The sequence below is a fragment of the Geotrypetes seraphini genome, chromosome 8 (genome assembly GCF_902459505.1).
Source record: "Geotrypetes seraphini chromosome 8, aGeoSer1.1, whole genome shotgun sequence".
Classification (NCBI taxonomy): domain Eukaryota; kingdom Metazoa; phylum Chordata; class Amphibia; order Gymnophiona; family Dermophiidae; genus Geotrypetes; species Geotrypetes seraphini.
The window spans coordinates 133,082,764-133,110,114 of NC_047091.1; the positions used below are offsets into that span (position 1 = coordinate 133,082,764).

At 42.6% G+C, this 27,351-nt stretch overlaps 1 protein-coding gene across 2 annotated transcripts; it reads right to left on the reverse strand.

Moving 5' to 3' along the window:
• Positions 1-1,418: 1,418 nt before the first annotated feature.
• Positions 1,419-14,368, reverse strand: C8H22orf15 (chromosome 8 C22orf15 homolog). Of its 2 annotated transcripts, none has more exons than XM_033953889.1 (5): positions 13,117-14,368; positions 9,151-9,234; positions 7,794-7,916; positions 4,682-4,756; positions 1,419-2,022 (listed from the first exon to the last, which is right to left on the reverse strand). In XM_033953889.1, exons 1-5 carry the CDS (start codon positions 13,139-13,141, stop codon positions 1,862-1,864), a joined length of 468 nt encoding a protein of 155 aa, XP_033809780.1. In that variant the 5' UTR covers positions 13,142-14,368; the 3' UTR covers positions 1,419-1,861. The 2 variants fall into 2 exon arrangements, with proteins under 2 accessions (XP_033809780.1, XP_033809781.1); XM_033953890.1 differs by having other exon boundaries at positions 1,879-2,194; positions 13,117-14,366.
• Between the last annotated feature and the right edge of the window lie 12,983 nt (positions 14,369-27,351).

A 27,351-nucleotide genomic window follows, 5' to 3' on the forward strand; every position in this document is an offset into this window, starting at 1 on the left:
TGGGGAAAAATTTGGCCCAATGCCATTTTCTAGTCTCCTGCATATTATGCAATGTGTCAGCAAGAGTCAGGCCTCTGTTAATGCACACTTACTAATACGCTTATAGTGAATAGAAAACTCAGCAATTAAAAAACACAAAAATCCAGGTTTGATTAAAGAAAATGGTTTAAAATATTATTTTAAAGATTTCTTTCACTTGATTATTATACAAACTTTACTGCTTCTGAGTTTTCCTTTATAAAGCCGACTACTCACTCTCTGGCAAGAAGAGCAGCATGAGGATTTGTTTACAGAGTTAAATGATAGGAAAAGGGTTAAAGAGGTAAGACTGGCACCCAGATGGGGGTGGGGAAGAGGAAACGGCAGGACTGTGTTATTCAGGCTGGGGGGGGGGATGAGAAGAAAAAGGACTGTGGCACCTAGACTGAAGTGGGGGAAGGGAAGATGGGGATTGTGGCACCTATGCTGTTTGCAATAAGCTATATCCTTATGAAGTTGCCACAGCAAGGAATTGTCTCATAAATCTGTTTATGCTACAAACTCCATTTCTCAGAGCTCTTGCTTCCTTTAGTAAAGTACTGTACAGATTATTTATATAGTTCTGATTACATGGCAATAATGTACAATTGAGCAACCAGCATTGAAACTTGAGTAACAAAGGGATGGTTTCCATACTGAATGGAAATGGATGCAAAATGATATATCAAAATGGAATGTGAGAAACCGTCCAATAAAATCAAACATGTTTAGTTCTGTATGTAATCGAGTGCTAGAGGTGCCTAATGTTTAGAGCAGTGAGCTGATAACCAGGGAAGCCAGGGTCAAATCCCTCCAGTACCTCAGATATAAGCTTGGATTGTAAATTCTCCAGGACCAGAGAACAAAGGATGCACAAAGGATTAGTGATTGCTAAATGTTAAAGAAACCCATTATATTCCTATGGGCATCTTTAGTGTTTAGCGCATGCTAATGCAGTTGCACCATTTGATGAATTTCCTCCTTAATGTATCTGAAAATAACTCACCTTGAACTACAGTACTCCCCCAAAATTCGCGGGAGGTTCCGTTCCAGGAACTCCCGCAAATTTTGAAAAACCACAAATGTGGGGTTTTTTTGCCTGTCAAAAGGCAGGTGGAGCGCTGGCAGGTGAAGAAAATCACTCACGGTCTGCTCCGACCGCTTCTTCCTGTACTAAAGTCAGGCTACACCAATCAGGAGTTGCTTTGACAAGCAGCTCCTGATTGGTGTAGCCCGACTTTACTACAGGATGAGGCAGTCGGAGCAGACCACGAATCAGTGAGTTCACAAACCGCCAATTCGCGGGGGGAATACTGTACTACCAAAAAAGATGTGAGCTAAAACTGCCTCTGACCCTACTAGAATCTATCTTGAAATCACACACAGGATTACCAGAGAGAGACAAGTGACATGCCTTATTTATTTATTCATTTTTATAGCCTGTCTTCCCCAGGAGCACAAAACGGGTCACAAGGATACATATTTCTACTATTTATGGCAACTAAACCCAACCGCCGTTACTTCACTGATTCTGACTTTACCCAATTGTTATATGCCTTTGTTCTATCATGCCTGCACTATTGCAATGGTCTTTACACCAGTCTACCAGCCAAAGAGTAGAACCGTCTACAAAGAGTCCAAAATGCTGCAGTGCGACTTCTAAAAAACCTTGGCCCTTTCAACCATATCACCCCAGATTCAGTCTTAGTGAGGTTATAATTATATCCAGTGATGCAGCTACTGATGAAGTGACATTTGTCAGTGGGATGTTGAGAAGATTGGTAAAGTGGTACATATGTCAGAGCTGTGGACTTGGTGAGGTGCTACAGGGGTCAGTGACACGTCATGTGATCCTATGGAAGGAAGCAAGTCCCTTTTTATGAAGTTGGGAGTGGGATTTAGTAGGAGTGGTACTAGGAGACTCTTTGAGCGGCCGAAGCTTTTTCTGCATAGAAGTTCTTGCCTTCTCCTTCAGCTGGGGGTTGGATAATTCCTCCAGTCTCTCTGTGAGGGGAACCAGAAATCATCCATTTAGTGTTACAGCTCCTCTTAGGCTGCTGCTTAATGATTCAAATGTCTCATCCCAGCTCTGATTGGAATAATGAAGATATGTTCAGCTGAAGGACCAGCAATCAGCATTGCTTGAGAATCATTTCCTTTCCTTCTGGTAACTAGGCTAAGAAGGGAAATGATTATGATTATTGAGAGTTTCTATACCGCTACTAATAACAGGAGCCTCTGCAAAAGCGCTACACTACATGAGCCTCTGCAAAGGCGCTACACTACATGAGCTTCTGTAAAGGTGTTATGATGCATTAGCTTCTGTAGAGAGGTTAACATAAGGAGTTGGGAGGTGTTACAATGCATGGGCTCTAGGACAACCTCACTCTATAGACCCTCCCCTCCCAGACATCAATGGCTCACTGTGCAAAATGCTTCTGTGAGAAATCACTGTGGCACAGCCACTGAGAAGTGTAACATTCTCAAAACCCCCAGAGAGATCCAGGTGTGTTGCCTCAGGTATTTCTGCAAAGGGCAATACTGAGCTTGGTGTTTTAGGAAAAAGTGGCATCCATCTCCAGAACATAAAGTAATTTGTCTATTTTTAGCTCGTTAAAGATAACTAACGTGAGAGAAATGAGAGAGGATATCTCTATGTAAATCCACATATATATATTTTTACATACATTAATTGGATAAAAATCAGCTCATGCAGATCCCTAGATCTGTTTTTGGAATCCAATGAATTTACATTTTGGCAAGAATTAAAGAAGACAGGCAAAAATATCTAGAAAAGTTATGAGAGACTGGTTGAGTAGTCAGGAAAGCAAAGATGTAAATGGAAGAAAAAAGAGCAGCTATGGTAAAACAGGGGGACAAGACTTTTTTAATATAGATATAGGAGGAAGTGCAAAAGTAGCATTGTGAGACTCAAAGGTGAAGGGGAGGAATATGTATAAGCTGATAAAAGGCTGTGTGGTGAATTTAGATTTTAGCAAAGCCTTTGACAGTGTTCCACACAGGAATCTAATAAACTGGGTGCCCTTGGGATGGGCCCCAAAGTGACAGACTGGGTTAGGAACTAGTTGAGTGAAAGGTGACAGAGGGTAGTGGTCAGTGGAGGTCATTGAGGAAAGGGATGTTACCAGTGATGTACCTCAAGGTTCAGTTCTTGGGCCTGTTCTTTATAACATTTTTATAAGCGATATTGCTGAAGGGTTGTCAGGTAAGATTTGCCTCTTTGTGGATGATACCAAAATCTGCAATAGAGTAGACATCCCTGATGGTGTGAATAACATAAGGAAGGACCTAGCGTAGTTTGAAGAATGGTCTGAAATTTGGCAGCTAAGATTTAATGCTAAGAAATGCAAGGTCATGCATTTGGGCTGCAAAAATCAGAGGAAATGGTACAGTTTAGGGGGGTGAAGAACTTTTGTACATGAAAGAGGAGTGGGACCTGGGTGTGATAGTATGTGATGATCTTATGGTGGCCAAACAGGTTGAAAAGTGATGGGCCTGAAGGCAAAAGCTAGAAGGGAGAGGTATGGTCAGCAGGAAAAAGGAAGTATTGATGTGTTTGTATAAGACTCTGGCGAGACCTCATTTAGAATATTGTGTACAATTCTAGAGACCGAACTTTCAAAAAGATATAAACAGGATGGAGTCAGTCCAGAGGAAGGCAACTAAAATGGTTGATGGTCTAAGTCATAAGACATAAGGGGACATACATAAAGATCTCAATATATATACTTTGGAGGAAAGGTGGGAGAGGGGAGATATGATAGAGACAAGTAAATACCTCTGTGGCATAAATATACATGAGGTGAGTCTCCTTCGGTTGAAAAGAAACTCCAGAGTGAGAGGGCATAGAATGAGGTTAAGAAGTGATAGGCTCAGGCCTAATCTAAGGAAATACTTTTTTACAGAAAGGGGGGTAGATAGTGGCATAGCTAGGGAGATTGGTGCCAAGGACGGTGGCACCTGGAAATCGCTGCACCATGCGCTTTCTGCTCTTCCTCACTGTGCCATGCGCTCCCTGCCGTTTGAGCACCTTCTCCCGCCACCATGTACCTCTTGAGACGGCCTTGTCTCCATTCTGAAATCATGCCCTGGTCCTTGGGAGGAGGACAGAGAGGAGGAGAAACACCAGCACCGGCGCTCCCATGAAGACAACGCCTGGGGTGGGTCACACACCCCTTCCCCCCCTCACCCCCCTCGCCCTCCATACTACATCACTAGTTTTAGATGCATGGAATAGTCTCCCAGTAGAGATGATGGGGACACAGACCATGTCTGAATTCAAGAAAGCATGGGACTGGCATGCGAGATCTCTTATGGAGAGGAGGAGATAGAAGATACTGCGGTTGGGCAGACTAGATGGGCCATTTGGCCTTTATCTGCCTTCATGTTTCTATGTTTCTACAACAGTAGTTATTATCATGACCAAACTTCATGATCTTATCAGCATGGAATGTACTACGTAGACTAGTATGTAAGAGTTACTTGAAATTTAGTCCAAAGTCCCAAAATAATGGATGTAACATATAAGAACTATTTGATTCAGTCAGTTCATTTCTCAGTGTATAAGTGATGTATTTGAATGCACAGTTTTGTGTATGTAACATAGAGATCAAGTGAAACCACATCTGAGCTGCTCCCTTACCTGCCAACAGAGGATGGCTTTGTTCCAGGTTCTCCATCAAGGACTGGTAATGAATTGGTTCCAATCCATCTCCACCTAAGGGATATAAAAGGTAGGTACTCTAAAGCAGTGGTTCCCAACCCTGTCCTGGAGAACCACCAGGCCAGTCAGGTTTTTGGGATAGCCCTAATGAATATGCATGGGGCAGATTTGCATGCCTATCACCTCCATTATATGCAAATCTCAATCATGCATATTCATTAGGGCTATCTCAAAAACCCAACTGGCCTGGTGGGCCTCCAGGACAGGGTTGGGAACCACTGCTGTAAAGGATGGGTTTCTGCTTCACAGAGGAAAATCATTTGTCTAATACTCAGGCTATGAACACACCTGTCTCTGAATATCTAAAAAAATCATGTTTTTCCTGTGCTATAATTCCTATTCAGTAATACATCCAGCAAAGATAATATCTTCAAAGTTCAGAGGAAGCATGCCAAATTAATACAAATGACTTCTAGAACTCACCTATATAGTAAACCTTAGAATAAATTTAGAACCATCAGAAGGGGTTTAATCAATTCAATAAACTTGCTATTAATTCCAACCTGAAAAGCTATGTCTAATGACAGAGACCTCCCTGATGCAGCAGCTGAAACATGAGCCACGTCAGAGTCATTTATCTCCTAGTTAATATTAGAAAAAAAGTTGGTACAATGGCTTAGTGATACTGCACCTACTAGGACTCAATGGTTAAATCTGTTATATATATTTTTTTATTATTTATATGCCACTTATAAGCTAAGTGGTGTACATTCAGGTATTCAAGCATTTTTCCCTATCTGTCCCGGTGGGCTCACACTATCAAATCGGGAAGGATTCCGGAAGACTGGAAAGTGGTGAATGTCATGCCGATCTTCAAGAAAGGTTCGAGGGGAGAATCAGGAAACTACAGACTGGTGAGTCTGACCTCGGTACCAGGAAAGATGGTAGCGGCACTGATAAAGGACCGCATCATTGATCACCTAGACGGACACAATCTGATGAGGACCAGCCAGCATAGCTTCAGCAAAGGAAGATCTTGCTTGACGAACTTGCTGCACTTCTTCGAGGGAGTAAACAGGCAGATAGACAAGGGTGACCCGGTCGACATTATATATCTAGATTTTCAGAAGGTGTTTGACAAGGTCCCGCATGAACGACTACTTTGAAAAATTGTGAGCCATGGAATCGAGGGTGAAATACGTGGATTAAAAACTGGTTGGCGGATAGGAAACAGAGAGTGGGGGTAAATGGACAATACTCGGATTGGAAAAGCATCACAAGTGGAGTGCCACAGGGTTCGGTGCTTGGACCCGTGCTCTTCAACATATTTATAAACGACCTGGAAATTGGTACAACAAGCAAGGTGATTAAATTTGCAGACGATACAAAGTTATTCAGAGTAGTGAGGATGCAGAAGGATTGCAAAGATCTGCAATGTGACATAAACACGCTTGAAAAATGGGCTGCAACATGGCAAATGAGGTTTAATGTGGATAAGTGTAAGGTGATGCATGTCGGTAAAAAAAATCTTATTCACGAATACAGGATGTCTGGTGCAGCACTTGGAGAGATCCCCCCCAGGAAAGAGACTTGGGAGTACTGGTCGACAAGTCAATGAACCGTTTGCACAATGTGCGGCAGTGGCGAAAAGGGTGAACAGAATGCTAGGAATGATTAAGAGGGGGATCACAAATAGATCGGAGAAAGTTATCATGCCGCTGTACCGAGCCATGGTACGCCCCCACCTGGAATACTGCGTCCAGCACTGGTTGCTGTACATAAAGAAGGACACGGTACTACTCGAGAGGGTCCAGAGAAGAGCAACTAAAATGGTTATGGGACTGGAGGAGTTGCCGTACAGTGAGAGATTAGAAAAACTGGGCCTCTTCTCCCTTGAAAAGAGGAGACTGAGTGGGGACATGATCGAAACATTCAAGATATTGAAGTGAATAGACTTAGTAGATAAAGACAGGTTGTTCACCCTCTCCAAGGTAGAGGGCACTCTCTAAAGTTAAAAGGGGATAGATTCCGTACAAATGTAAGGAAGTTCTTCTTCACCCAGAGAGTGGTAAAAAACTGGAACGCTCTTCTAGAGGCTGTTATAGGGGAAAACGCCCTCCAAGGATTCAAGACAAAGTTAGACAAGTTCATGCTGAGCCAGAACATACGCAGGTAAGGCTAGACTAAGGGCACTGGTCTTTGACCTAAGGGCCGCCATGTGAGCGGACTGCTGGGCACGATGGACCACTGGCCTGACCCAGCAGTGGCAATTCTTATGTTCTTATATACCTTGGGCAATGGGGGATTAGGTGACTTGCCCAGGGTCCCAAGGAGCAGAATGGGATTTGAACCCACAACTTCGAGGTACTGAGGCTGTAGCTCTAGCCATTGCACCACGTTATAAGGCTGGCTGGAATCATCCAGTTAAGTAGAGGAAATTTCAACAAATTTGGAAACTGCTATGAACAGTGATGCTGCTTAGGGCACGCAGTTGAATTTTGAATAGTTAATTTTCTAATAAAATATGATTCTCAATCATCAGAGGTACGTTTGGGCTTGGATAGAAGTACACCAAGCTTGAAAGTTGATAGTATGTTTACTGCAAAAGGGTGAAGGGTTGGGATGGAAGGAAGTAACGGGTTCTAGGAGGTGAAAATGGAAATTTGTTGAAGTTTCCTTTCTTTGTATTATTGTGGTTTATTCTTTTTCAATAAACATATGTTTCAATAAAATAATAGAATAAATGATTGTTTTTCCATTAAAAGCATTTTGAAGGGAACCTGAAAATTTGAGATAAATCATTTTTGCTTTTGTATCGATAAACATATAAAACTAAGGGGAAATAATTTCTCTAACATATCATATAAAAACTCTTGGACCGATGACGATTTGGGTTAAGTGACATCAGTAGCAAGTTTATTGAACTGATTCAACTCCCTCTCAAGGTCCTCGAAAATTTTTCTTTTTGTTGAGGTTTTCTATACAGGTGAATTCTTGAGGTTATTTGTATTAATTCATGTGAACCTGTGCCATTTTCTGCCACATAACATAGCTCTCCCATGGTGTTTCTGGCTCTGGGATAGTTACTTACGGATGACCTTGAGAAGGATATACTGCTGTCGCTCCTGCACATAATTTCTGGCAGATTCTGAAGATCCCTCCATTTCACTCAGGTTCAGCAATGCTCCTGATTCATCGAGCAGGTCAATGGAGTCTAGAGAGAGAGGAAGCATAGAACTGTCTTTGGCCCTGGCATTTTTTGTCTGCTTCAGTATTGCAAAGCTATATTAGTCCTGGAGAGTATACATTTTATTTTACAGACTGTGATACCTGTTATTGTACTGAGAGAGGAAAGAGTTTTTGTCTTCTAGATCAGTGTGTTTCAACCTTTTTACACCTATGGGCCAGCAGAAATAAAAAAATTATTCTGTAGACCGGCATCGGTCCGTGGACCGGCGGTTGAAGAACACTGGGCTAAGTCGTGGGCCAGACCCCGCCCCTCTCTACCCAATGTCCACCCCAGACCCTGCCCCCATAATAGTACTAATTGCACTTTGCACGTCCCGTGCCTCATCTGGAAGCCTTCCCTCTGACGTTGCAACGTCAGAGAGAAGGCTTCCGGTTCAGGCGCAGGATGCCCGTAGGGGCCACTGCCTGTGGTTTTGTGCACTGAATCAGGAAGAGGGAGCTGGCTCGAAGATAACGCCGCATCGATCGCACCGTGGACCGGCAGTTGAAGAACACTGTTTTAGGCCTGATGCACATGTTGGCCCTGTGGACCGGCACTGGTCCATGGACCGGTGGTTGAAGAACACTGTTCTAGATTACTACAAACATTAGTAATAAAATGTAGAGGTGGAGGTTAGAGATAGTTTTGGCACTTAAGTTTAATGCCTAAGTTTAGCTGCTATTTCTTAGCACCTAAATTTTAGCAGCTATTTTAAAGCAATTTTTTAGTGGCTAATTGAAGTTCAAGTTGAATTAAAAATTTGATTAAATTGCAATATCAAGTTTCAAAGCGATGTACAATATAGATTAAAAAAAAAAATCAGGGAAACAAATAGCACTAAGGCCTCCTTTTACGAAACTGTGATAGCCGTTTCTAGCGCGGGGAGCCGTGCCAAATGGTCCGCGCTGCTCCCCACGCTCATTGAGTTCCTATGAGCATGGGAAGCTGCGCGGGCCATTCAGCGTGGCTCCACGCGCTAGAAACATTGCAGTTTCGTAAAAGAGGGGGTAAAAGTTGAATACAGAGACTAACATACAAAAGGTGAGTGGGAGGAACTGCAATAAATTTAAGAAAAAAAGAACAAAAAAAAAGGAAAAAACATAAGGCAGGGTAGATATTGTGCTTTCTACGGCAATTAACTACTTGGCTCTGCCTCTTGGGCTGTCTAGGGGGAATAGCCCCTTGGGTGTGCAGTCCTTTTGGATTTGCTGCATCTCACCTCCAGGTTCGCACTGACACTTCTTCAAGTATTCTGTCAGGATAATGATCTGGCAGTAAGGATTCAGTAGCACCTCACAGTTAGCTGAAAAAGGGTTAAATGGAAAATGAGAGTAAGGAACATTAAGCAAATATGGAATCAAATCAGAAAGACCGTCACATGACTACACAGAGCATAGCATGAAGAAATTAAGAATCAGGTGATGAAAGTGGGACTCTGGAGAGGATTTTCTGTGGCTCTGGACTATTGCTGCTCAATTTACTAGCTGAAATGCTTTTAGTATACTTAGGCCCAGTTTCTCAAAACTTTAACACCGTCACTAAACTGTTTTCCTACACATTTTAGTGGAAGATTATCAAAACGGTATTTCTCTGTTTATAGCGAGGTTTCTAGTAGTCTTCGACACTGACATGCAAATGGGCTCTTCAACATTGAAATGAGCACTCTGATGGATTCTTTAAAATTGCCGAGCCATTTTCTAAGAGCGGCATCGGCTTTTGGTGACAAAAAAAATCAGTGATTGGTCCAGGGGTGTCGATATAGTGACAGCACTGTATAAAACCCCGGCATGGCAGTGTTGGAGACTGCTAAAAAAGCCATTTTGAGAAGTGACGCCACCCCCCCCCCCGCCCCGCAGCAGCGGGAGAGATGCCCATTCTTTCCCACTTCAAACAACCTCTCTCCCCACAGCAGGAGAGATGCCCACTCTCTTCCGCTGACAAGCGAACCCTTCCCTCAGCAGTGGCACTTATTCATTATTGAAACAGGTCAAGCCTCAAGCAGTGTTCCATTATTGCAGAAAAATGTCCAAATCATAAGACCACCCAAAACCATGTCCCCTTGAGATTTAGACGCATTGCAGATGAACAGCATAGAAAATTGTCTACAAAATGTGTTTCAAAAATGGCAATTTGAATGGGTTAGCAAACAAAATGTCCAAATGCCACTTTATGCCATTTTATAGATGTTTTTCTCTTGAAAATGAGCCTTTTGTGTTGTAGCCTGCCTCTGCAGGCTAAATTTTCCAAAATTACTCTGCTATCCCAGCCCAAGATGATGTTTCCCCCATTTGGTTGGTATCTGCTTTGGTGACTAGGTCACCTACTACTGTCACTAAACATTTCTATAGTGCTACTTATGCGGTGCTGTACACATTATATGCAGGTACTTTCTCTGTCCCTAGTGGGCTCACAATCTAAGTTGGGGGGGGGGGGGGGGGTGACCTGGGGCAAAGGAGGACAGAATAGAAGCGCTGTGTGGCAGTGCAAGCTCCCACCGATTCTATCTGCCACTCTCTCCAGGGGAGAAACTACTGAAGGAAAAGGATGTACCATTGACACCCTCATCCAAGCCACAACCTAGCATGAGTTCAAATTAAGTGTCTTAAAGTGAAAGATTCAGAAAGGCCCCACTGAGCCAGGGAACAAGGGGAGGTATGGAGTACCTGCAAGTGGCCCCCTTCTTTCTTGAGACTCCTGCAGTATGGGGCTGCTTGGGCAGAATTTATGCCTCTGATGGGCACTCAAAATTGAATTCTATACTCCAGATTTACAATACACTTACATGTTGTGGAGGCGAGATATCACTCCTTGCATCTCCTCCCATTCAATGTGTGCTCACAATAACTAGGGACAGGCAAGTTTCCTGGACTCCTAAAGAGCTAGCTTGTCTGCCCCTCACTATTGAAAATGTGATAGTGAATAGCACTAGGGTTACCGTATGGCTCCAGAAAAGGGAAGATGGATTGAGACATTGAAGGCAATGGAAGTAAAACCCAGATGTTTCAATCTGTCCTTTTTCTGGAGCTATCGGGTAACCCTAAACAGAATCCCCCAATGGTAGATGGAGGACTCCCACTCAGATGGACAGGGTCTCGCTCCCTCATCCACAGGCTGACATCCATTCTCTTGGTAGCAATATCAGGTCCTCTCCACTCTCAGTAAAGTATCATTTCCTCATGTTGCCTCTGAACCATTCTACTTCCAATTTCATATAATTCCCCTGTCGCTTTAAGTTTTCTCTATCATCTTGTACTTTAATCAAACATAGGCTCTTATTTTCAGAAGAGTGTTTCATGTTTTGTACCTATTATATCTGCTCCCCATGATAATGGGTGTGTGCAACATAATACAGATTCTATCATATAAACTGGGAATTGCACCAGGAGACAGGGGCTCTTCTTTTGAGAAAAACATTTTCTGTTCTGCACCTGTTCTATCTTCTCACCATGGTTGAGGGTATGTACAGCAGGATAACATGGATTCTATAGTATTTTAGAAACATGATGGCAGATAAAGGCCAAATGGCCCATCTAGTCTGCCCATCAGCAGTAACCATTATCTCTTTCTCTCTCTGAGAGATCCCACGTGCCTATTCCAGGCTTTCTTGAAATCAGACACAGTCTCTATCTCCACCACCTCTTCTGGGAGACTGTTCTGTCGTGCACATAAGCTCTTCACTCGCTAATCTGTACCGTTCCCTCAGATTTATGCAGCCCAAATGCATGGCCTTGCATTTCTTAGCATTAAATTTTAGCTGCCAAATTTCAGACCATTCTTCAAGCTTCGCCAAGTCTTTCTTCATGTTATTCACACCATCCGGCGTGTCTACTCTATTGCAGATTTTGGTATCATCTGCAAAGAGGCAAATCTTACCCGACAACCCTTCAGCAATATTGTTTATAAAAATGTTAAAAAGAACAGGCCCTAGAACAGAACTTTGAGGCACATCATTGGTAACATCCCTTTCCTCAGAGTGATCTCCATTGATCACTACCCTCTGTCGCCTTCCACTCAACCAGTTCTTGACCCAGCCCATCGCTTTGGGACCCATCCCGAGGGCACTCAGTTTATTTATTAGACATCTGTGTGGAACACTGTCAAAGGCTTTGCTAAAATCTAGCGCACATCCTCTATCCAATTCTCTGATCACCCAGTCAAAGAAATTGATCTGATTTGTTTGACAAGACCTACCTCTAGTGAATTCATGTTGCCTCCAGTCCTGTAATCCACAGGATTATAGAAACTTGACCATTCTCTGTTTTAAAAGTGTTTCCATTAATTTGCTTACCACAGAAGTCAGACTTACCAGCCTGTAATTCTCTACTTCTTCCTTACTTCCACTTTTGTGGAGAGGGACCACATTCGCCATTCCTCCGGTACTCCTGACTCTAGAGATTCGTTGAAAAGGTCAGTCAGCGGAGCTACCAGAACTTCCCTAAGTTCCTTCAGTACCCTAGGATGTACACTATCTGGCCCCATTGCTTTGTCTACCTTTATTTTAGCTAGCTCCTTACAAACACAACCCTCTGAAAATCGATCAGGGTCTATTACTTCTCCATCCCTATTCATGTTTGCCTTCTGCGGTCCTGCTCCTGGTGCTTCAGCCGTGAGCACAGAACAGAAATATCTGTTAAGCAATTTGGCCTTTTCTTTATCAGCTTCTACATATTCCTCCCCTTCACCTTTGAGTCTCACAATACCACTTTTGAGCTTCTTCCTATCGTTAATATATCTAAAAAATGTCTTGTCTCCCCATTTTACCATGTCAGCTATTTTTTCTTCCATTTGCATCTTTGCTTTCCTGACTACAAGACCAGCCTCTTCCAACTTTTCCAGATATTTTAGGTGTATTGTACCAGGAGAAAGAGATTTTTTTATTTTGAGAAGGGTGTTTTCTGTTCTGCACGTGTGTTTTGCTGATAACAGTCACTAAGGGGTGCTCTAATCCCTCTCTGTATGTTCTTTCTCAGCATAAGCCCTTGTTCCAATTAACTTCACTGCTGAGTTGCATGTGTTCCTTGTGGTAAAAGATGTGTAAAGTAGGATAGCATGGATTCTATATTTTAGGTACTCCCTGGCATGGAATTGTATCAGGAGACTGGTTGCATTCAGATAGACAACTGCCTATCTTATATCAACAGGAGCTCCACATGTTTCATACTATTAAGCAAACCCTTCCACTTACCTCCAAATTTCACAGTTATGAACATGCCAGTCCCAGCACTGAGCTCTTAAACTGACTGCTTGTAGATGTCTCCGGGTCCTCCTGAGTGCAGACGGCTCGCAGTCTCGCTCTCTGTAACTGATGCTGCCTCACTGATTTTCAATTGCACATATATGCAAAGATTTTTCTCTTGGACAGATTCCTTTCAGCAGCACAAAAACAAGGATATAACAAAGCCTATTACTAGGCATGGTTTAATTAAATCCTCTGAGCTTTTGTGCAGGTGGGGCCCATTTCCCCTGTTAACACTGACTTTTTTCAACAAACAGACTTCCCAGCAACAGAGAAACTGCTGAGTACAGTGCTGGGCTCAGACACACCTCTCAGTCAAAGGTTGGGAATGCCCCTGTGGGAGGAGCTTGCCCATCTCTCCATATCCCTACCTAAAATAAAAGATTTCACCCTAAAGTTGGATATCAGCACAAAAGAGATATGACATCTAATGCTCTGTGCCAGAAGAGCCAACAGATTACGACAGTCCTTCTTGTACTCTACTACATTTACAAATTTGGCATTTCAGTTTCTCTGCAGCTGGAATTATATATATATGTAGGTATAATGTGGTAACACCAGGCCCAAACTCACTCTGACCCTTCTGAAATGGTACTCTCTGGTTATCTGATCCAAGATCCAGTCATGAGGCCAACAGCCTCCATGTGAGATCTTCTCCAAGGCCTGGCAAGGTAGACATCAGGATCACAGCCCCAAGAGAGGGCTGAGGTCACAGACAGCATACAGTAAAGCATGAAGTCCTTAATGAGGGAACTCTCCCCTGGTCTCCTCACTCCAGGTGTTTAGCAGGAGAGGTGGATTAGGAAGAGGCAAACACAGTACATTGGAGGCTAATTGTGGTGACTTCTTGCTAGAAAGGCATAAAGAGATAAGCTCTCTCTGATGGATCCCTGATGAGAGCCAAGTGGAAAGGAAGAAACTGAAAAAGAAGCAGCAGTAGAGGTTTCAAATCGGGGTGGGGGACCAAGAGAGACTGGAGCCCACCTGTAGAAGACAGTATTTGGCGGTAGAGCAGCATCTGGGGGAACAGTGACTAGATGTCAATGTCTTGGGGGACAATACATGCTGGATAATATCTTGGGACCAATGTCAACATGGCAATATCTTGGGGGTGTGGATAGCACTTAGAGAACCATTGCTGGAGACCATAAGAACATAAGAGTTGCCTCCGCCGGGTCAGACCAGAGGTCCATCGCGCCCAGCAGCCCGCACCCGCGGCGGCCCATCAGGTCCATGACCTGTTAAGTGTCCCTGTCTTTCCTGTACCTATCTCTATGTCTATCTGTCACTGCCTTTCCTATACCTATCTCTATGTCTATCTGTACCCCTCAATCCCCTTATCCTGTAGGTATTTATCCAAACCTTCTTTGAACCCCTGTAGCGTGCCCTGCCCTACCACAGCCTCCGGGAGCGCGTTCCATGTGTCCACCACCCTCTGAGTAAAGAAGAATTTCCTAGCATTTATTCTAAACCTGTCCCCTTTCAATTTCTCCGAGTGCCCCCTTGTATTTGTGGCTCCCCTCAGTCTGAAGAATCTGTCCCTGTCTACCTTCTCTTAAAGCAAGAAATTGAGGATCTGTCAAACCGCAAGAGGAGGGTGATCGGGTTACCGGAAGGAATAGAAAAAAATGATCCAATCAGTTTTTTAACTAATTTCTTGCCAAAGATCCTGCCACTTCAGAACAAGTTTCCGTTGGAGCACATAGGATTCCAGCGAAGAGGCTGAATTCTCAAAAAGGTCCAAGACCATTAATTTTTAAAGTGCTAAGGTATCAGCAGGTTACAGAAATTCTGAATCTAGCAAAAGAGAACAAGAACCTTAAATGTCAGGATGCAAAAATATTTATTGTGCCTGATTTCGCCAAAACGACTGCATTTAAAAGAAAGCAGTTGCTTGATTTACGCCCACAATTAAGGGCGCTGGGAGCTCGTTTTGGTTTAATATATCCAACAACTATGCGGGTGACATATCAGCGCAAAACATTGAGCTTTAATGATGCAGGGAAACTAAAAGAATTCTTGGAAAAATGTGAAACACCTGAGGGTGAAAAGGAGAAATATTTATTAACTGGCTTTTTATTTCTTTATTAGATTAATGTATTTTATATATTTCTCTTAAAAAATAAAAATGAAACTATCATATTTTTTGAATATGCTATGTTCCTTTGGTAAAGTTGCAGTTTGATTCTATGGCTAACATTCTAGTTAGCCTCGTGGTCATTTTTAAATATATGAAGATTCTGCTTCAGTTTGTTCTGCTTCAGCTTGTTTTATAATTTTTGTTTTTCCTGCTCAAAACTCAAGGTTAAGAAACCTGAAATTGTCAGATTGCCTAGGTGTATAGGAAAAGATGGATGCATTTCCTTTTGTGAGGCTATATATGGAGGAGGATGCCTGGAGCTGGCATATAAAGAGCGGTATCTGAAGGGAGGGGGTAGTATATGAGTGCAGACCCCTAACAGTTCCCTTGTCATGCATTTTACAAACATTTCCTCCTGTTGTACCATTTGTTGATGTTGGGCTGCTGGTATGCAGGCGGCTGTTTTGGCTTTGCACATACCATCACGCTCCTGCTTCCATAGTTACATCAAACACTGAAAATCCAGAGCCCCCCTCAGGCAAGAAAAGAAACCAAACCACACTCCTTTCAGCTCCAAAACTGCTTTCTTATGGCAACAGTCACTAAGGGAACATCAAAGCCCTTCCTAAGATCTCAGACCATAAGGGCGGATTGTCCAAGGTCCTGGCCATATTCACAGATGGGGAGCACATTTACTCTCACATCTTTAAATGATACAGAGTCATTCAGGTCTTGGGCTGCAGGGCAAGAAAGGGTGATAGATGTGAGAAACTAAAGACTTTACTTACTACTTATTTTTATTTCTTTATATCCAAGGAGACTAATGCAGCAACCACAGCTTTCACAGGATACAGTGTAAAAATTTTAGAAAAGGCTTAGGTTACGGGTCTCTGTAGAAAGCAATCAGAGGTGCATAGCATGACCACTGTGCCCAAATGCTGACTGTGAGACTTTTTCTCTGAAGGCTGAACAGATGGATTCAAGGAACAGATACTAGGAAGAACAGATGACATGAAAGCTAGAATGCAGTTGAATGGATTCTTGTTCTGCTGATAACAGTCACTAAGGGGCGCTCTAATCCCTCTCTGTATGTTCTCAGCATAAGCCCTGGTTCCAATGAACTTCACTGCTGAGTTGCAAGCGCTAGAAGTGAGATCAAAACAGAGCAGGCTGGAAGATTGTGCTCATACAGTGCAATAGTGAAAAGAACAGCAGTGTCGGGTGGGATAAGTTGCTGATACAGTTCACAACCCCCCTCTTTTTACTAAGGTGCGCCTTGGTAAAAACACCCAAGCAAAAGATCTAGGTGTCATTGTAGAAAATATGCTACAGTCTTCCACCTAGTATGTGATGGTGGCCAATAAGCAAACAGGATGCTAGGAATTATTAGGAAAGGGATGGTAAATCAAGTTTATTTAGTCTTGATATCCCACTTTAATTACCAAAGCGGCTTACATTTGTACAAAATTTATAAAATGATTTAAAATATAAAATGGGAAAGACTGAACTGCATGAACATTGCAGACAAAACATGCTACATAAGGAAAATGGGTAGGATACATAGTGAAAAACTAAAAAGAAAGGGGAAAGGCAAAGGCAATCTTTAATGTGTGGCTATTGTCTGAGCCTCGTGAGCAATTTAGTCCTAGGAATAGATTTCATAAGCATCTTTGAAGAGAAAGGGTTTAAGACTAGATTTATGTAAAAATTTATATACCGCATATAACTAAGCAGGTTTCCATATCACATGCATAAAATCTTGTTTCCCTGCGATTACCACATATTACATAGACATGTCTAAACAACATCATTAATTGAGGTTAGTTTCCTGTCTCAGGGCCAAAGGGAGGGAATTCCATAATGTGGGGGCAACTACCAAGTAAATAGTCTTGCGTGTTGTGTCATAGAACAACTGAAGGGACTGCAAGAAGATATTGTTGAGAAGAATGGAGTGATCGTTGAGATTCATATGGAATCAGCAGTCTGTCTATAAATGAGGGACTGTGACTAGATTGAACTTTGAAGGCGAGAAGAAGAATTTTGTATGTCACCCTGTGAGAAATGGGCAACCGAGAATATTATAATGCCTCTATATTGCTCCATGGTGTGATCTCTGAATACTGTGTTCAATTCTGTTTGCCGTATCTCAAAAAAAGACATAGTGGAATTAGAAAAGGTTCAAAGAAGGGTGAACAAAATGATAAAGGGGATGGAACTCCTCTTGTATGAGGAAAGGCTAGAGATTGGGGCTCTTCAGATTGGAAAAGAGAGCTGAGGGGGATTATGATTGAGGTCTACAAAATCCTGAGTGGTGAAGACAGGTAAAAGTGAATTGATTTTTTACTCTCTCAAAAATTATGAAGACTAGGGGACACTCAATGAAGTTAAATGGAAATAACTTTAAAACAAATAAAAGGAAATATTTTTTCACTGAACGAATAGTTAAGCTTTGGAACTTGTTGCTAGAGGATGTAGTAAGAGCAGTTAGCAAAGGTTTGGCCAAGTTCCTGGAGTCTGCTATTGAAACAGACATGAAGGAAGCTATTACTTGCCCTGTGATTGGGAGCATAGACTGTTACTACTTTAAGGGTTTCTGCCAGGTACTTGTGACCTGGACTGGCCACAGTTGGAAACATGGTACTGGGCTAGATAGACCACTCATCCGACCTAGTATGGTTATTCTTATGTTCTTATTTCTATCAAGCACAGTATACTGTTTCCAAGAGTAGCCAATCCAGGTCACAAGTACCTGGCAAGATCCTAAAAAAGTATAACAGATTTTACACTGCTTATCCCAAGAATATGCAGTGGGTTTCCACAAGTTTAATAATGGTTTATGGACATTTCTTTCAGGACTTTACCCAAGCTTTTCTTAAACCTGGCTATGCTAATTGCTTTTATCATGCTCTCTGGCAATGAATTTCCAGAGCTTAATCACATATTGAGTGAAGAAATAATTTCTCCAATTTGTTCCAAACGTATTACTTGTAACTTCATTGAATGTTCCTGGTCCTTTTACTTTGGAAAGAGTAGACTAATGCAGTGCTTCTCAACCCAGTCCTCAAGCCACACCTAGCCAATCGGGTTTTTAGGATATCGACAGTGAATACGTATAACATAGATTTTCAAATCTGTCTCATACATATTCATTGGGATATCCTGGGTTGAGAAGAACTGAACTAGTAATTCATATCTACTCATCCTCTCTACCTATGAGAAGCATAGCAGTGCAGTTGGAATAACTTTGAAATACAGCATACGTGAGCATCATAGAGCAGTGAGGGCTTAGGCATTCCCACCAGCCATTCAACAGGTGCTGCAGTTGGTGGAGGGAGCCTGAGCCCAAACTGGGGAGTTCCAGGCTTCCAAGGCTCCCCCATAGCTATAACACAGATGTGGAGCTAATATAATCCTGGAACATGCCACGATACTTAGGGAAGGATAGTGCCACAATACTTAGGGTAGGGTAGTGCCTCTTCTGTTCCTACTTCTTACAAATCCATAAATGAAATGAGATTCCAGAGAGATTTGCTGGCTCCAAAAATAACGGTGCAAATGGAGGGTTCGTAAATGTGCAAGATGTGAGGCTGGAGGATGGTGCAGAATATTAATGTCACTTATGGGATGATCATGCAAAAGCGCACAGTGATCCAGTGACACACATAGACAGAATATAAACTACCTAGCCGGTGCCACACATTTGGAGAGAGGTTCACTTCAAAGACCTCTCACTAATGCTAGGGCTGGAGACTGCAGTGTGACAGCCCTTCCCCAGCAGAGATCATATAAAAGAACCTCCCCTGGTATAGATCAGTATAGCAGACCCCTTCACAGAATAGATCAGTAGAACATCCCTTTCCCCTGGTATAGATCAGTATAGTACATCCCTCCCCCAGAATAGATTAGTAGAACATTCCTTTCATCTGGTATAGATCAGTATAGCAGACCCCTCCCCAGAATAGATCAGTAAAACATTCCTCTCCCTTGGTATAGATCTGTAGAACAATCCTCTCCCCTAGTATAGATCAATATAACAACCTCCTCCCTTAAGTATAGCAGACTCCTCCCCAAAATAAATCAATATAAGAGCTCTTTCCTCTGGGATTTAAAATTTTATATTCAAAATACACTAAGTCCTCTTGTTTATTAGATTCTTGTTCTTCCATCATTATGAGATCATCAAATCTGACTTTTCAGAAAGATCTCTTCAATAGGCTAAATAACAGTTTAGCTAAAAGCCATTTTCCAAAAAGTAAGGGATACATAATAATTACCCCTCTCGTTAAAAATGTAAAGAATTCACAATCTGAAGTTAGTAACTATAGACTAGTGGCATCAATACCTCTTTTTGTAAAATTAATAGCGGGAGCTGTTTACCAACAATTATTGGATTACTTGAATTTCTTTCCTTTTCTACACGAATCTCAATCAGGTTTCCGCCCTTTTCACAATACATAAAATGCTGATTATCTCACTTCTGAATTATCTATATAACTTATTCAGTAAGGGTACAGGGGTACTTCTAACATAGTAACATAGTAGATGACAGCAGATAAAGACCTGAATGTTCCAACTTGATTCCATTAAAATTTTTTTAATTTTTCCTTCTTAGCTATTTCTGGGCAAGAATCTAAAGCTCTACCCGGTACTGTGCTTGGGTTCCTACTGCCGAAATCTCCGTTAAAACCTACTCCAGCCCATCTACACCCTCCCAGCCTGTTACAGCTTGATTTAAGTTCTGCTTTTGATCTCGTTGATCATAATGCTTTACTTGGATATCTTGATGCCATGGGAATTACAGGGAAGGCTTTTTACTGGTTTCAGGATTTTTTTGAAATCTCGAGCATATCAAGTGTACTTCCACAGGTCTTACTCTAATATCTGGTGTAACCCATTCGGGGGTCCCACAGGGTTCCCCACTTTCTCCTGTCCTATTTAATATTTATCTTGCTTCTTTAGTTCAGATACTATCTTCATTTAATCTGAAAATATTTAGTTATGCCGAGAATCTTACTATAGTTCCTATTAGTTCTGGTCTTTCAACATCTTTAAATTCAATTAACGAGATTTTTCTTACTGTGAACAACTGGATGAGGGTAGTTTTTTTGGCTAGCGCACGCTATAGCGCACGCTAAAAATGCTAGCGCACCTTTGTAAAAGGAGCCCTAAATTTTTCTATGCTTCTCCTTCTAACAAAACTACAGAAAAAGTTTTGACATTAAATGGGATTACTGATAGGATCAATTCAGAAATTAAAATCCTGGATAAGAATTTATCTATGAAAACATTTACTACTGCCTTGGTTAAGAAATGCTTCTTTTATTTTTATTTATATAATCTTTATTGATTTTATAAGTATACAAAAAGTGCAACAGTTATAGATTCAATGCTTCTTTATTTTATGGAAGCCGCATGTGATTGGATCTTATTTCAGTCCTTCTGCATTTAGAATGTTGGTTCAGTCTTTGGTTCTCAGTGCATTGGATTATTGTAACTCGGTTCATCTAAATAGATTACACGACATTCAAAACATAGCTGTACGTCTGATCTTTAATTTGAGAAAGTCGGATCACGTTACTCCCTATTATAGAGAGCTGCATTGGTTGCCTTTTGAGGCCAGGATATTATTTAAATTTGGGGCTTTATGTTATAAAACCTTACACGGTCAAGATCCCAGTTATTTGCTGGATCGATTTGCGTTCTTTAAAGTAGAGCATCTGCTGCGGATTACCTCAATGTTTGTATTTCCTTCAGTGTGTGGCTGCCTATTCAAGAAATTTTTTACATCAAACGATTGTATTCCAGGCAGCCAGTCAGGACTCTGAGTTACGTACCTTGTTCACTTCCCAGGTTCCTATCTGTACTTCCGAAAACTATTGAAAACATCTTTGTTTGTAAGATTTTGAGGAAATTAATGATTTAAAGTCACAAATTCTTTTATTTCACTGTTGTGTACATTCTCTTGCTTATATAAACAGCATCGATCTTGAAGGTTTTGAGGTCTAAACATGTACTGTAATGTAATGGATAGATCAATAAAGTAGACCCCCCTCTCCAGAACAGGTAGTATAATAGTCTCTTTCTCTGGTAAAGATCAATGTAATAGCCCCCTCCTCTGATATAGATGAGTATAGTAGACCACGTCCCCAAATACATCAGTAGAACATTCCCTTCCTCTGGCAAAGACCAGTATAGCATACCCCTTCCCAGAATAGATCAGTTTAACATCCCTCTCCCCTAGTATAAATCAGTATTCCAGACCCTTCTTCATAACAGATCAATATAATAGCAACTTCCCCTAGTATTGATCAATTTAACAAGCCCCTCCCCCTCCCAGCTTGAGGCAGTGATTGCTCTCCTTTCCAGCTACTGTAAACTGCTGAGGCAAGCTGCAGCACATTTCCAGCACAGGTCAGTGAGTAAAGGCTGTTAAAGCCTCTGAGGTGAATCATGGAGGTCTGAAATAGAGAATGACACGGGGAAAAAATCTGTCCCCATCACCCCCCGTCCCGGCTCACCGTCCCCGTCACCGCCCCATCACCGCCATTCCCTTCACCGCCCTGTCACCGCCATTCCCTTCACCGCCCCGTCACCGTCACTGCCATCCCATTCACCGCCCCATCACCATCCCTGCAGCATCCATATAAGCCTCAGTACTGCGAAACACCATGAATACAGAAGAGAGTACTACTGCACTGAGAATCTGTGAATGGCCTTGTCCCTGTCCCCGCAGAGGCCACTATTTTTTCTTCCCCATTTCGGCTAGCCGCGGGTAACAACCACCGTGTCATTCTCTAGTCTGAAATACAGTTTTTGGGAGTTTCTGCATGTTTCTTTATGTCCCCCCACCTGAAAAATCCTAATTTCACCATTATTTTATATTTATTAAATGTGTTTTATTAGCATTGTACACTCAATCTTCAAGCAGCCACTATATTTAATGCATTAAACATTTTAAAATTGTTTTTGAAAGTCTTCAGAGTGCCAACCACCAGCCAAATAGTTTTAGGCTTAGTTATTTCATTGCTCTGTGTTTTAAATGTGCATTTTGTGCTCCTTAAATATATCTTAAACTTTACTAAAAAAAAAAACTTTTGTACTTATCTTCAGCAGTTTTCAAGCTCTATTTAGACATAAGAGCATTTGTTCCTAATGTTGGGTAAGGACCTGTCAGCTCGACATGTTTCGCTCGAAGGCTTTTTCAAAAACGAGCCCCTATAACAACAAGAAGATGGTAAAGATCTTCTAATAATAAAAGGTTTACATAAGTAAATTTGTAAAAAACTATAAAAGATTGCAAGAAGTTACCCCTTCGAGTTTTCTCCGCTGCATCCCGACTGAAAGTCTTTAATTGAAAGATGGCCACGGTGTTTTTTTGCTGATTTAAATAACATGAGTCATCCGATACGTCATCAGTGATGTCAATGAAAACAGGAAGAATTTACACAAGTGTCATCCATTTTAGTTCCAAATTCAATCCCAAGGGAGTTACCGTATTGAAGGTAAATATCCAGCGCTGCTCACTGAAATTCAATCTCCTTTCATAATGACCTCCCTCCCACCCTTCTTTTATTTGATCGATAATCCGCCATCGGATGTCTTCTATAGTGTGAGATTTGTCCAACCAGTGCTGGACTAACAGAGCTTGGATATTTACATTAATGATACGGAACTTGTATTCATTGAGTCTAATGTGGATTGGGCAACTGGTCCTTCCCACATAGATCAAGCCACACGGGCATGTTATGGCATAGCTCATTCTAGAACCCCCAGAGAGTGGTAGAAAACTGGAACACTCTCCGGAGTCTGTCATAGGGGAAAACACCTTCCAGGGAATCAAGACAAAGTTAGACAGATTCCTGCTGAACAAGGGCATATGCTGGTAGGGCTAGTCTCAGTTAGGGCGCTGGTCTTTTACCAAAGGGCTGCCGCATGAGTGGACTGCTGGGCATGATGGACCACTGGTCTGACCCAGCAGCAGCAATTCTTATGTTCTTATGATATAAATAAGAATAGCAGACCTCTTCTTGAGCAGAGTTTTGGTTCTATCCTGCTCATAGGTGTACTGAAATGATAATAATTGTACAAATATTTCAGATAAAATATTGTTTATTAAAATTTAACAGACAGTCCTGTTTCAAGGCATTCATTTGTACAATGGAGGAACAAGTCAGAAAGTATAAATGCAACTTCCCGACTTAACGCCCTCAAAATTCTGTTCTCTTAGGTTCACTTAAATATACCTAATACATGACGATATTTTACTGCCTGTATATAATTGGTCAAGAATACTTGATACCATATAAGGTGCTTGCATACATATTGGGGGAGTGTCTGTCCCCCTCACACAATAATTCCTAAAAGTTACATTTTAATACTAGCTTATTTAATAAAGAAAAGGTACAGAAGAAACCAAGAAAAAGTATTATAATATACTTACAGAGGAAAAAATTATCCATACACACAGCTTTAAATCATTTCTCCTTAACAGTCAAACTGTTGCTCCCATGTTACTGAGTCACTTAAGAGCATGCACTGAAAATCCTGTGTCTCAGTGAAAGAGAAGGGGAGTGGCTAATCCACTCCCACAAAACCTACATTTTCTTATATGCATCCTCCATTACAATTTTTAGAGGTAATTATATTTCAATCTGAACCCTTGAATAGGAAAGTTCCTACATTAATAGTTTACTAAAATTTAATTAATCATATATGCATTTTGTATATCCAATTAGCATTTATAACTTTACCCTGCAAAAAGGAGAGGGAACCCCCTCCCCTGGAATGTAATCTCTGTGGTAATGCTGCCCGATTCACGATTTGAATCGATTCACCGATTCACTTTGGGTGAATCGATTTACCCCCATCAAAAAATCGGCCTCCTGATTCATTGACTGACCCTCCCCCCTCGTCCCTAAAGTAGGAGCGCCAGCGCTACCTCTTGCTGGCCTGCCGCGCCTGCTTTAGAGGGCAAGCGGGGAGGGTCAGTCAGGAAGTGGCTTCCTCGCTAGTGTCCGGCTTCCCGCAGCAATTTACAAAAATTCAGCAGCCTGCCCTGCAGAAGAAGATTGCTGGCTCTAGCAATCTTTGCAAGCTGCCATAGGTCGTCCGAGTTGTCTTCTCTCTGCTGTGGTCCCGCCCCCTTCTCTGATGTCATAGAAGGAGCAGGACCGCGGCAGAGAGAAGACAACTCGGAAGACCTATGGCAGCTTACAAAGATCGCTAGAGCCAGCAATCTTCTGCAGGGCAGGCTGCTGAATTTAGATAAATTAAACACACAGGCCTTCCGGTGGGAGGGGGGTTGTAGTCCTTCGTGGGGGGGGTGCAGGCCTTATGGGGGGAGGGGGTGTAGTCCTTCGTGGAGGGGTGCAGGCCTTCTGGGTGGGAGGTACATGCCTTCAGGGGGGTGCAGCTTTCCAGGGGAGGTACAGGCCTTCAGAAGGAACAGGCAGGCCTTCAGGGGGAACAGGCTGGTCTTCAAGGGTGTAGGCCTTCAGGGGTGGGGTGTAGGCCTTCAGGTGGGTGCAGACGTTCAGGGAAGGGGGCCCTGGTGTAGAAGTACATGGAGGTAAGGAGGGAGGGAAGGGGGGGTTCAAAGAGACGTGCATATGCCGGACTTTGGGGGGAAGAAATAATGGGTCTAAAACAGAGAAGCGGGAGAGAGATGGTGGACAATGGGATTTAGGGATGAAAGGAACAGAAAGGGAGAGATGGGGAAGGAGGGAGCGATGCTGGATGAAAGGGTAGTTGAGAGAAGGTGGATCTGTGGATGGAGACAAAAAAAAGGAAAGATGCTAGACCTCTGGGAGAGGGAAGGGAAACGGAAGGGGAGGACAGAGATGTAAGATTGATGGTTAGCACGGAGAAAGAAAAAAGAAGGAGATCCTGGCAAGCAAGTTATCAGAAGACAAACAGAGCCTGGGACCAACAAGATTTGAATAATGACCAGACAACAAAAGGTAGAAAAACTAATTTTATTTTCTGTTTTGCGATTACAATATGTCAGATTTGGAACGTGTATCCTGCCAGAGCTGGTGTTAGACCGCGAACGTGAGTTAGGATTTAACAGAGAGAGGAAAAGTATTTTTTGTTTGTTTATTTTGTTTACACCACAGTGCCAGTGTGGTTAGGAGAGGGAAAAGGGGGTGAAGAGGCTATAAAATAAACCCACCAGGATGTTTAAAAAAAAACACCCAATTGGGCAGGAAAATCGAATCGAATCGAAAAATCAATTCAATAGGCTGAATCGAATCGAATCAAAATTTTTTTTCCTGAATCGGGCAGCACTATTCTGTAGTAAGAAGAAAAGTCCATCTCTATAGCAACCAGGTCAAAAGCCAAACCTTATCTGACACAGGTATTTGGAGACCAGACTGGGCACACATTGAAACAATGGAACTTCATAAAACTAAGCTACAGCCTGGGTGTATCTGCTCTGGTCTTCAACAGAGCTTATATATTAACTAGTATTTTAGCCCGTTACATTAACGGGTGCTAGAATATATGTATTTCTGTATTTCTGTCTCTCTCTTTCCCTCCCGCTGTCTTTCTTTCTGTCTGTCTTTCTCTCTCCCTGGCCCCCTTTGTCTGTCTGTCTTTCTGTGTCTCTCTCTGCCCCAAATAGTGGTTCATATAGGTGCTAAGCCAACAAACATGCTCCCTCAAAAGTACAAACTCAGAGAATCAGCCAAAAGCAACCAGGCTACCAGTGAAGAAAGAAGCACACAAAAACAAATTCATAATAAAACACCCACCCCCATCCCCCCTGTAACAGATCCCCCAGCCCTCAACACCACACCATAACAGAGCGAAGCTCCCCAAAAACCAAAAACTCCCTCTGGGACCGGCACACCCCAACCAGCTCCACCCCCCCAACCAATATACAATTGTTAAGCAAGTAGGCGAAAACTGCGCCAAATATGTACATATCCATGCCACAGCAGCATTCCCTCCCCCTCCATTTCCCTGTGCAGCAGCCACAGCAGCAGCATTCCCTACCCCTCCATTTTCCTCCCCCCACACCACTTCCCTGTGCAGCAGCAGCGTTTCCCTTACCTCCCCTTTCTCTTCCCGCGGTCTGGCCGGCTCCCTTACTGCCTCCTCTCTTCCCTTCCCGCGGTCCCGACAAACCTACCGATTCCAGCAGCATGTGCAGCACTGTACACATGCTGCTTCGGGGCCTTCTACTGCCCTGATTTACACTGGCACGTCCCTGATGACATCATCAGAGATGCGGCAGAGAAGTAGAAGGCCCCGAAGCAGCGTGTGTAGAGTGCTGCACATGCTGCTGGAATCGGTAGGTTTGTAGTCGGGACCGCGGGAAGGGAAGGGAGGGCAGTAAGGGAGCCATGTCTCTGTTTCGCAGCGGGCTTGCCGGCTCCGGCCAGCCAAAGTTCATTTTTTAGTTCAAAGCCGACGCTGCATCTCCTCTCTCGATCCCTGCCAGAGTCGGAAGTCTTCTCCGACTCTGGTGAGGTTCAATAGAGGAGCCACGGCGGGGGTTTTGAACAAAAAAATGATCTTTGTCTGGCCGGAGCCAGCAAGCCCACTGCGAGACAGAGAGATGCATGGTAAGCGCACATGCGCACTCTGCCGGCCACGGAACTACAGATCAGGCAACACGGCATTAAGAATGCGCATGCATGCTTAGTGTTTTATTATTATAGATTCGAGTGACCTGAGAGAAGGCCTACTCCTGTTTCCAGTGACCTCAGCACAAAACACATATTTAGTTCAATATATTATCCCATATTTGTCTTATCTGGTTTGTGTTCTGGCAAAATTAAACTCTGAGTAGTAAATCCAGAGCAATGGGAGGAAAATATAATGGCTATTTTATTTTTCATGCTTGCCCATTCTACCACATATCTGTCCATTTTTAATAGGCTGCCACGCCCAGGTTCAAAAGAGCCACATCACTCTCCAAAATAGACAGACCTTAGGAAATTGGAAAACTCCAAAGGCAGATGAAATTTAATGTGGACATTGAGATGGGTAATGTGATGGGACTTGATACACGGCTGTTTCTGTGTGGTTTACACAATCAAAATGGTTTACTTGTTTTGTACCTGGGGTAATAAAATGGTAAGTGACTTGCCCAGAGT

Coding starts and splice junctions, on each gene's coding strand:
- C8H22orf15 (XM_033953889.1), bottom strand. CDS start 13,141: ATGTTCATAACTGTGAAATTTGGAG. Junction 9,235..13,116: donor CATAACTGTGAAATTTGGAG/GTAAGTGGAAGG, acceptor ACCCTTTTTCAG/CTAACTGTGAGGTGCTACTG. Junction 2,023..4,681: donor AAGCCATCCTCTGTTGGCAG/GTAAGGGAGCAG, acceptor TTCCCCTCACAG/AGAGACTGGAGGAATTATCC.